The sequence below is a fragment of the Amia ocellicauda genome, chromosome 9, assembly GCF_036373705.1.
Source record: "Amia ocellicauda isolate fAmiCal2 chromosome 9, fAmiCal2.hap1, whole genome shotgun sequence".
NCBI lineage: Eukaryota > Metazoa > Chordata > Actinopteri > Amiiformes > Amiidae > Amia > Amia ocellicauda.
Genome location: NC_089858.1, coordinates 13,877,691 through 13,889,036, shown reverse-complemented (window position 1 = coordinate 13,889,036; position 11,346 = coordinate 13,877,691). Strand labels below are relative to the sequence as shown.

Sequence of the window (11,346 nt, the reverse complement as noted above, 5' to 3'; positions counted from 1 at the left end):
CAGGTACAGGTTACACCAGTTATACTGGTGCAGTGATGATGAGCTGAGCAGCCCTGTCATATGGAATGGAAGATAGTGATTTAGTTGTTACTGCAGAACAAAATGCACAGCAATTACTAAAGTCAGACAGTGATCATTTGATAACTGTCACTACCATTATTAAATGCATCTTTATGAAAATGAGTGTGTTCATTCTGTTTGAAAACATGCGGGTAGGACAAATCACTAAAGAACATTTACAATACCTGCTGGGCAATATATACTCCTCATGCCCCTCCCTCCCCGCCAAAAAGACAGGGGGAGACCAAAACAGTAACAACTTTGTTGGTTTGTAGTTGAGGTTAGTCTGAGCACATTCATTGCAAATACTCCTGAACAGATGGGAAATCCAGCTTTTTAAACTTCTTAGCAAGGGTAGAAACTACTCTCGTTCCTGTAACTTAGTAGATTTTACATTTACATTTGAGTATTTTTCAAATTTGGTAATTTTACTTTTACTTAAGTATGTTTTGAGTGAAGCATTGTACTTTGCTACTTCTAAAAAGGCATTTGTTACAGAGTACAAATTGTGTACACTGTCACGGGGGAAGAAAATGGTGGGTGACAGACAAATAGACCAATAAATGAAGGAGCAATATATTCAAATTCCAAGCATTCCGCCCACAACACTCAACAGACCAATCAAATTGTGTGTTGTGATGGTTACGGTTGGTCAGTCCATTAAGATTCAATCAAAGATTTGAAGTCAGTCATCCAGTCCAGCAGTAGCTAAGGTAAATTTAGTAAGTTTAGTAAGTTTTAGTTAAATACCTATACTGCGTTCCAGCTGTAAACTCCTCAAATGAATACATTATATACACTTTTTTTCTACAGCCACCAGACATGTAGTTTATGCGGTAGACTGTACTGAATATAATATAGCCAACAATCTGAGCTGTATAATAACATTAGTCATTGAGAAAGAGTTAAAATAGTGTTGTTTCCTGAAACGTGATTTTCTACATATCATATTATTGCCATTATTATTTTTGTTTGCAGACTTGCAACTGCTATCCTCTGATTAGCTTTCCTTTGGAATTAAATCTTGATCACTTTGCAAACCCAGGGTTCATGATCAATGTCTTGATCCATTTAATCCGATTCTATTATAGGATGCTGTTGTAAACGGGTCAAATATTAGGGATTATACAGATTTGTTTTAATTGGGTAATGATCAACAGATGACAATGCTTGAAGTGTTTGCTGCACCTGTATAAAAGTAGGGAGGAATGTCTCGGAAGAGAGAGAGTGTCAGGGAAAGCATAGACAGGCTGGTTGCGGGAAGCCCAGAGACACAAGCCGAGATGCGGTGACTGGGAGGCGTATGCAGCGTAGTTAACTGCCTTATACGTGTCGTCGCACCCAATAATATTTTCTCCCCGAGCAGGCTCGACGGACCCCAAGGCACCACCACACGGATGAGTAAGGTAGGTACAAGTTTTATTTTTACACTATTTATAACTGATACAGGGCACGAAGTCTGTTCAGTACCACATACACAGAATTATAATAGTAGAAACTGTTAATTTCCCTAAAACGAACTCAAATGCCTTTAATAAAACGGGGCAAGTTAAAATCCTAAAACCCTCACCAAAACAATAGAAAATGACTAAAACGATACATTTACTAAAGTTCTGTACTATTCCTAAACTCGGTCTCAATGTATTCCCGCAGCGGGGACCACCCACGAGCCCCGCAGGTAAGCGCACGCCACCGTTGTAGCCACGAGCCCTTCGGCTTCACCAGTGATCTCTGCAAAGGACAAGGAAGTCGGAGTCCTGCAAGCAAAAGATAAGCAAGATAAGTCTCTGTGCCAAATAAAGCAAAGTGAACACGTCCCGGTACACCATGCAGACCACAAGAGTCTGTGCAACCATGCAAGAATACAATCCATTAATCTCTCTCTCTCTCAGGTACAGTCACAGCAGTAAAACCCGTCGCCGCAGTGGGCAGTCGGCGATACAATACCCCGATCCTAACCACTGAAAAGCGGATCAGCAACACGTCATTTTTCAATGAAGTGGTCTTCACAACCGTATCCATGCTCTGTTCATTTAATCGTCTAATCACACGTATAACCCGCGTTCCCAGTACCAGCCTCCTCGGAGCCTCTCGCCGTCAATTCGCTCTGCCGATTTCCTCCACGCCGGTCCAATTTCTCTTCGACAAATTTGTAATCCACTGAATAAGCAACTGGTCGCATAGGCTAATTCTCTGCCGTCTTCCTCTGCCCTTCCTCCCCTGCCCTGGTCATTCGGGGTTTGCGGTGGCTGTTTTATGTACTTTTTTATTTTTAATACATTTGCAAAGATGTCAAACTTCTTTCATGTTGTCATTATGGGGTATTGTTTGTAGAATTTTTAGGAAAATAATTAGTTTAATCAATTGTGGAATAAGGCTGGAACAACAAAAAGTGGAACAAGTGAAGCGCTGTAGGTCTGTTTCTCTTCCCGCTTAAAGGCGATTTCCAGGCTGTTAATAGCCTGTTCCCTGGGCTAGGGGGGCAAGTGAAAGCAATTAGTTTGTTGACCCCGGGAAATCCACGTGGGAATGTCCAGCGGTGAGCCGTACTCAGCATTTTATCAATAACCCAACACCAAAAATAATATAATTAAATAAGCACACAATTAAACCAACCACAACAACCAGTAAAGAAAATAGAACGTGATAAGTGAATAAAGTGCAACAGCAATAAAGAGAACACAAAAAATAATATAAATCAATTAGTGAAAACAACCCAAAGTGATTAATGCCGTTATGCACCACTCGTGACAGGTTTGTGCCAAAACGTGATAATTAAGCCAATGCCACACATAATTCAGGTTCTTGATATGGATATACTCCTAGAGGGTACTCTTTTCACGTAGTATACAGTTTAATTTAAAACGAGTGATGATTTGTAATCCCAATGTTAAAAACCTTTTTTCCTCCACCCGAAACGCGACATTTCACATTCCCGATTTATATCAAAGGGCAATATATCCATTTTAGCCAATCAGCATCGCGCTCATTTTCAAAATAGTACTGATCGCTGAAACAGTGACATTCAGACGAGGTTGACGAAGTATCAGACAATATCGCAAGTTACAAACCCGTACTTAAGAACAATTTGCTTTTTGGAAATAGATTTTCTGTGAAATAAAGGGACAGACTAAAACAAATGACAAAACATAATGCCCATTAACTATAATTGGGGAGTGGAATGCCCATAGACTACAATGGGGAAAACATATATCTCCAAGTCCCACACAGGAATCCTAAAATCCTGAAGACACTTCCTTTAAAATATCCTAATATAAAAAATAAAAGTGGAATGACAGGCCTGGACTACTGAAAACACACTAAAAACATAATAGGATTGTTTTCACACACACACCTATTGATTTACAAGCAGGTCTCACAGATGAAATACTTTGGAAGTTGTATGGTTTGTTGAAAGGCAAGCTCCATGATACCACTTCCTGCATTGACAACAAAGAACCATGCCCTCTCTCATTTGATTGGTTAATATACTTTCAAAACTAAACAAACCGTATCTACTGCAAAAAAATGCACAATACTTCATAGTTGATGTAATAAAACCTATTGCTTTAATATTAAAATTGAATAAAATAGAAACTACTTATTGAATGTCAATTACTGTGAAGAAATGGGTTAACAATATAATTTAATATAAAAGCAAATAAAAATAGTTAATCAGTTAATTATCATAATGCTGTCTTTATTGCTGTTAATTGCTTACGAAAATTCTTTATTGTTAATATTTCTATGCAGACTTTATTAAGGGGTATTTACAATTGTTTTAATACATCACATTATTTTACATATAGTTTCCCATTTACAGTTTATTTTTTCAGATAAGGTTGAACTTGCAGTGTACATAAATGTAGATGACAGAATATATATATATATATACAGTGAGGGAAAAAAGTATTTGATCCCCTGCTGATTTTGTACGTTTACCCACTGACAAAGAAATGATCAGTCTATAATTTTAATGGTAGGTGTATTTTAACAGTGAGAGACAGAATAACAACAAAAAAATCCAGAAAAACGCATTTCAAAAAAGTTATACATTGATTTGCACATTAATGAGTGAAATAAGTATTTGATCCCCTATCAATCAGCAAGATTTCTGGCTCCCAGGTGTTTTTTATACAGGTAACGAGCTGAGATTAGGAGCACTCTCTTAAAGGGACTGCTCCTAATCTCAGCTTGTTACCTGTATAAAAGACACCTGTCCACAGAAGCAATCAATCAATCAGATTCCAAACTCTCCACCATGGCCAAGACCAAAGAGCTGTCCAAGGATGTCAGGGACAAGATTGTAGACCTACACAAGGCTGGAATGGGTTACAAGACCATCGCCAAGCAGCTTGGTGAGAAGGTGACAACAGTTGGTGCGATTATTCGCAAATGGAAGAAACCCAAAATAACTGTCAGTCTCCCTCGGTCTGGGGCTCCATGCAAAATCTCACCTCGTGGAGTTTCAATGATCATGAGAACGGTGAGGAATCAGCCCAGAACTACACGGGAGGATCTTGTTAATGATCTCAAGGCAGCTGGGACCATAGTCACCAAGAAAACAATTGGTAACACACTACGCCGTGAAGGACTGAAATCCTGCAGCGCCCGCAAGGTCCTCCTGCTCAAGAAAGCACATGTACAGGCCCATCTGAAGTTTGCCAATGAACATCTGAATGATTCAGAGGAGAACTGGGTGAAAGTGTTGTGGTCAGATGAGACCAAAATCAAGCTCTTTGGCATCAACTCAACTCGCCGTGTTTGGAGGAGGAGGAATGACCCCAAGAACACCATCCCCACCTTCAAACATGGAGGTGGAAACATTATGCTTTGGGGGTGTTTTTCTGCTAAGGGGACAGGACAACTGCACCGCATCAAAGGGACGATGGACGGGGCCATGTACCGTCAAATCTTGGGTGAGAACCACCTTCCCCCTCAGCCAGGGCATTGAAAATGGGTCGTGGATGGTATTCCAACATGACAATGACCCAAAACACACAGCCAAGGCAACAAAGGAGTGGCTCAAGAAGAAGCACATTAAGGTCCTGGAGTGGCCTAGCCAGTCTCCAGACCTTAATCCCATAGAAAATCTGTGGAGGGAGCTGAAGGTTCGAGTTGCCAAACGTCAGCCTCGAAACCTTAATGACTTGGAGAGGATCTGCAAAGAGGAGTGGGACATAATCCCTCCTGAGATGTGTGCAAACCTGGTGGCCAACTACAAGAAACGTCTGACCTCTGTGATTGCCAACAAGGGTTTTGCCACCAAGTACTAAGTCGAAGTTTTTCCCCATTGTAGTCAATGCGCGTTCCGTTTGTCATTCATTTTAGTCTGTGCCAAATATGGCCTCCTGTCCTGACCAGTGATGTTCCCCACAATAAAGTTATATCCACATTTGTTTGTGTTCTAGGTAAGTAGGTATTGTGATTTTATTTGTATTAATTTATTTAAATATCAGCTACAGCCTTTTAGAAATAATAATAAAAACACAAACTTTTAAATCAATAGAACCATTACTTTATTTTTACACATCTCTGCAATCTGTACTTTTAAAATGAGCTACTTTTTACTTTTACTTGAGTAGTTTTTTATACCAGTGCTTTTACTTCTACTTGAGTAAAATTTCATCAAAGTAACAGTACTTCTACCTGAGGAGGATTTTTCAGTACTCTTTCCACCTCTGCTTCTCAGTTACTTTTTTCTAGTTTATCAGCATCTTAATTTCCTTACTTGCTTCTTATTAGAGTAGAAGTGTTTCAAACCTATTTTGCTATCCGCAAATGACCTTCCAATGTAGCTGGCAATTTAGAAGATAATATTTATTATTCATGAGTAATAATGGTAATAATATTGATGATATTGGTAGGCTTAGTTTAGAATGCCAATGAAATCACTGCTATAGTTATTAGAAATTACCAATCAGACACTGTTTGTAACATGTTAAGCCCCTCGAGGGTCAGCATCAGCACAGACAGCTGCAACCCCAAACACATTCATTGTATTTCACTGCAGTGGGGTGTCATCAGTTGCTCTGTTAGCTGCCAAACCAGCCCTGCAGATCCTGGTACACCTTCCTGGAGGGCGCATTGTGGTACTGGACGCAGGCCTCACAGATCCTGCCTAGCCAGCCCCTGTACTCCTGCACCTCCCAGTCACGGTGCCACTGGAAATACTGCTGGTAGCGTGTCTCATTGGAGGCCACTGCGCGCAGGAATTCAGCGAGCTCCCGAGCAGAGGGGAAGTCGTCCACATGAATAAAGGAGTTGGGGGGGGCCACGGCCTCGTAGTCGGAGCGGGGGGCACCCAGCACCACGGGCACCGTGCCGGACATGTAAGAGTTGCGCCACAGCTTCTCAGTGATGTAGTCGTGGTGCTCTGAGTTCTCAAACGCCAGGTAGAAGCGGTACTGTGAGATGGTGCTCCACAGCTTGCGTTGGTCCAGTGGCTTGTTCACAGAGTGTCCATACATGTCCAGGGGAATCAGCTCACTCAGCTCCTTGGCAATCGTGGTCCTCCTGTGTCTCTCCTTGTAGTTGCTCACCACCCAGCAGGCCAGCTTGTCTGAGCGCTTCTGGGGGATTGTGTAGCTGCTGCTGCTATTCCCCCTCCTGGGTATCCGCTTCCCGTAGGGAACGTAGATATCTGCGTTGCGCTGGTAGGTCAGGGTCCAGTTGAAGAGGCCGTTGAGCCAGGTCAGGTTTCCGATGCGGGACGGTGATTCTACACACATCCAGACCCACTTCTGTCCAGGAGGCCGGGGCCGGTTAATGGGCAGAACCACGGCCCGGCTGGTGATCTCTCGGTGGTGGAAGATCACTGCGTCCGCCTGCTCATAGAGGGAGCGGTTGTCAGTGAGATGGCAGCTGGGGAGGCCATTGTTAGTGTTGCACACGTCACCATGCAGGGGGTAGGCATAGGCAAATGGCCAGTGCCAGACCAGAACGGTGACGTTGTGGGGGCGGGGGGCTCCTCTGCCCAGGGGCAGCAGCTGCGGGTTGTACCAGATCAGCAGGAGCACAAGGAGCAGAGGGAGGAGCAGGAGCTGCAGGCGTGGTGCTGGCAGCAGCACCTTGAACATCTGTTCCATGATGGAGAGTTGGAGAGGAGGAGAACGGTTGCTTCGCAGTGCTGAAATGTATTTTCTGCGGTCCTTCTGCCTCTGTGTGCAAGAGCATAGGCAATGGATGAGGTTGTGAGAGAGAGAGGGAGTGAGGGGATTAATACAAAACAAGAACAGATGAGCCAGCCCTAAAAATGAAATAGTCATAGGATGAAGAAGATGAAAAAGAAGAATAAAAACAATAACTGCTATTAGTAGTAAAAGGTCTGTTAAATATCTCTTTAAATACCTTGCTTGCCACAGTATTCAGACCCCCTAACAGTTTTCACATTTTGTTGCTTTAAAGCTTGCAGTCATGACACTGTGAAGTAGGAATTATTGTACTACAGACACAACCTACTCAACACGTTCAAATTAGAAATCTCAAAGAGCTACAGAGCTCAATGGCTGAGATATCCAGAACAATATCCAGAACACCACAGAACATTACTATAAATATGCCATCTCAAAGCACCTGAGTGATCCTGCAAAAATATGGCAGAAGGAGTTGTCAGACAAGAATGACCTGGAACATTTCTGTCTAAATACCAAGCATTAAGTTTGCCTCAGGACTAACACAGCATAGCATAGGATAAAGCACCAGGTAAAAACTAGAGGAAAACCTGTTTCAGTCTGCTAAAGGCTTAAAACTGGGGTTAAAATTAACCTACAGTTAGGTCCATAAATATTTGGACAGAGACACCATTGTCATCATTTTGGCTCTATATGCCACCACAATGGATTTGAAAGGAAGCAATCAAGATGTACTTTAAGTGTAGTTTCAATACTTGGTTGCAAATCCTTTGCATTCAATGACTGCCTGAAGTCTGGAACCCATAGACATCACCAGATGCTGGGTTTCTTTCCTGGTGATGCTCTGCCAGGCCTGTACTGCAGCGGTCTTTAGTTCCTGCTTGTTCTTGGGGCATTTTGCCTGACGTTTTGCCATAGAAATCAAAACAAACAATCAGAGAGATAGCAAAAACATTAGGTGTGGCCAAATCAACTATTTGGTACATTCTTAAAAAGAAAGAATGCACTGGTGAGCTCAGGAACACCAAAAGGCCTGGAAGACCATGGAAAACAACAGTGGTAGATGACAGAATAATTATTTCCCTGGTGAAGAAAAACCTCTTCACAACAGTTGGCCAGATCAAGAACACCCTCCAGGAGGTAGACGTATCTGTGTCAAAGTCAACAATCAAGAGAAGACTTCACCAGAGTAAATACAGAGGGTTTACCACAAGGTGTAAACAGGAAACAGGAAGACCAGATTAGTTTTTGTCAAACAATATCTAAAGAACCCTGTACAGTTCTGGAACAACATCCTATGGACAGATGAGACAAAGATCAACTTGCATCAGAATGATGGGAAGAGAAGAGTATGGAGAAGGGAAGGAACTGCTCATGATCTGAAGCATACCACCTCATCTGTGCAGCATGTTATGGCATGGGCATGTATGGCTGCCGAGGGAACTGGTTCCCTTGTATTTATTGATGATGTGACTGCTGACAAGGGCAGTAGGATGAATTATGAAGTGTTTAGGCCTATATTATCTGCTCAGATTCAGCCAAATGCTTCAAAAACTCTTTGGACGGCGCTACACAGTGCAGATGCCGAAGAAGTGGAATGTTCTGCAGTGGCCAAGTCAATCACCTGACCTGAATCCAATTGAGCAGCATGTCACTTGCTGAAGGCAAAACTGAAGGCAAGACCTCCCAAGAACATGCAGGAACTAAAGACAGCTGCAGTGCAGGCCTGGCAGAGCATCACCAGGGAAGAAACCCAGCATCTGGTGATGTCTATGGGTTCCAGACTTCAGGCAGTCATTGACTGTAAAGGATTTGCAACCAAGTATTAAAACTCACAATTTAATTCATGATTATGTTAGTTTGTCCAAATACTTTTGAGCCCATAAAATTGGGGGGACCACATATAAAAATGGGTGTAATTCCTACACCGGTCACACATTTTGGATGTAACTACCCTCATATTAAAGATGAAAGTCTACACTTAAAGTACATCTTGATTGCTTCCTTTCCAATCCATTGTGGTGGCGTACAGAGCCAAAATTATGACAATTGTGTCACTGTCCAAATATTTACGGACCTAACTGTATCAGCAGGACAATAATCCAAAGCACAAGGCAAAAGCTACACTGGAGTGGCTTAAGAATAAGACAGTGAATGACTTCAAGTGGCCCAGTCTAGTTCCTGTTATTGTTGCAGGTGCCTCCTCCACATACAGAGTTGAGGAGTCTGAATACTTAGGCAATCAACATATTTCAGTATGTTCTCTTCAGTTTCTGCTGCCACTCAATGTCAATTATCTCACCGTTAGCATTACTCAGTGTGAACTTTCAAGATTTGAAAGAAATGTTGTTTAAAAAAAATGTCAGTCTGGGAATGAAGGTGGGGAGCCGCACACACCACTCCTCCGTGTGCTGGGTTGGTGGGGTGTAAATATACAATATATAAAGATATACATGTATCTACACACACAAATATATACACTATTAAAAATCTGAATAGTAATGAAATTAGCTAATCAGAAAATTTAATTTAATCCTGAACAAAAAAAGTTTACTAAGATTTCCGATATACAAAAAACATTTTACAAATGATGAAAACAACTGTTTTACTGGACCAACGAAATTTTAACAATTATGAAGAAATAAGGAAAAAGGAAAAACTCTCCAACTGTCACCAATCAGTGCTGAGAGAGAGAGAGAGAGAGAGAGAGAGAGAGAGAGAGAGAGAGAGAGTGTGCACAGCCTGAGAGAATACAGCGAGTAGTGGAGAAATCAGAATGGAGAGGGTGAAGGAGATTAGGAGAGGGTGAAAGAAGGGGAGCCCAGCCCCTGCCCACTCTGCTCATACCTGCTTGCTGGCTGGTCCTGGAGTCTCGGGTGATGCTGCCGAGCTGGTGAGACAAAGTTGACTCTTCAGGTGTGAACACGCTCAATAGATCACAGCACTCTGCTGTACTGGGCTGTTCATTGTTTAGTGGCTTAAGTAATTATGGTGTATTTTAACATGCAGCAACTCTTTATTTTCCATTCCATAGCATGACAAGGCTGCTCCCTCATCACTCATCATTACGCCCAGCTGCCAATTATAATGAATTATATCTGGTTTACCTGAATCTGTGCTTTTATATGAAATTCGTCTGATTAATATATACAAATATATGTGCGGTGAGCAGAAGGTGAGAGAAGGAGAGGCAGAGCAGAGCAGAGCTGCTCCCAGACCCTGCCCACTCTGCTCATACCACCTGTGGCTGGTTGGTCCTGCCGTGACTCAGACACCTGACTGTCTTAGATCAACCACTGATCTCACTGCACAGTGTTCACACACACAAACACCCCACACACTTTCACACACTCACATCCCAGGCACACACAAATTATAATTATAATAACAAGAAAAACAAGATTCTAACAAGGTTGCAAGAAACTGCATTCCCTGACATGACATGACATTTTGTATTCAGATTCTTTAGATCATATTTCTATCTCTCTCTCTCTGCACACATCGGTGACAGTTGTAGAGTTTTTCCCTTTTCTTTATTATTTCACAATTGTTGTTAAAATTTAATATGTCCAGTAAAACAGCTGTTTTCATCATTCATAAAATGATTTTTTAAATATCAGAAATCTAAGTTAAATTATTATTATAATTTTGGATTTTGGTCAGGATTAAATTTAATTTTCAGACAAGCTAATTGCAAATTACTGTTCATTATTTTATAGTGTATATGAATGTGTGTGTATATGTATATGTAACAGGTAAGTTACTTGGGAGGTTACAGCTGTACTACACCACCCTGAGTTTACCAAGGACAAGGACCTCCAATGGATGGTTCCCCACACCAGGTTCTTTTCTCCAGAAGAAGCCAAGTAATCATACTCCAAGGTTGTTATGTACAGAATTTATTAGGTCTAATTTAGAACAAGAAATGCCAATTGTCTCCAATAAAACAGCTCTGCCATATCAATAAAACAAGGTTTAACTTGGACTAATATTGTACAAAATGTTATATCAAGGTTTCGTAGTTGAGGTCAATTCAACTATTTATAGTGAACGATAGCACAAACAAATTATCCATTTAAATAGTTATACACAAATAACCCTGTCTATCAGTTTCCTATATGCAATCAATACTTATCAGCTGTATGTTTTTGAT

At 41.5% G+C, this 11,346-nt stretch overlaps 1 protein-coding gene across 1 annotated transcript; it reads right to left on the bottom strand.

Moving 5' to 3' along the window:
- Positions 1-4,881: 4,881 nt before the first annotated feature.
- Positions 4,882-10,313, bottom strand: LOC136758693 (alpha-(1,3)-fucosyltransferase 7-like). The gene is made up of 3 exons (XM_066713273.1): positions 10,301-10,313; positions 10,041-10,083; positions 4,882-7,220 (listed from the first exon to the last, which is right to left on the bottom strand). The coding sequence occupies exon 3, from the start codon at positions 7,146-7,148 to the stop codon at positions 6,096-6,098; it is 1,053 nt and encodes a 350-aa protein (XP_066569370.1). The 5' UTR covers positions 7,149-7,220; positions 10,041-10,083; positions 10,301-10,313; the 3' UTR covers positions 4,882-6,095.
- Positions 10,314-11,346: the final 1,033 nt, after the last annotated feature.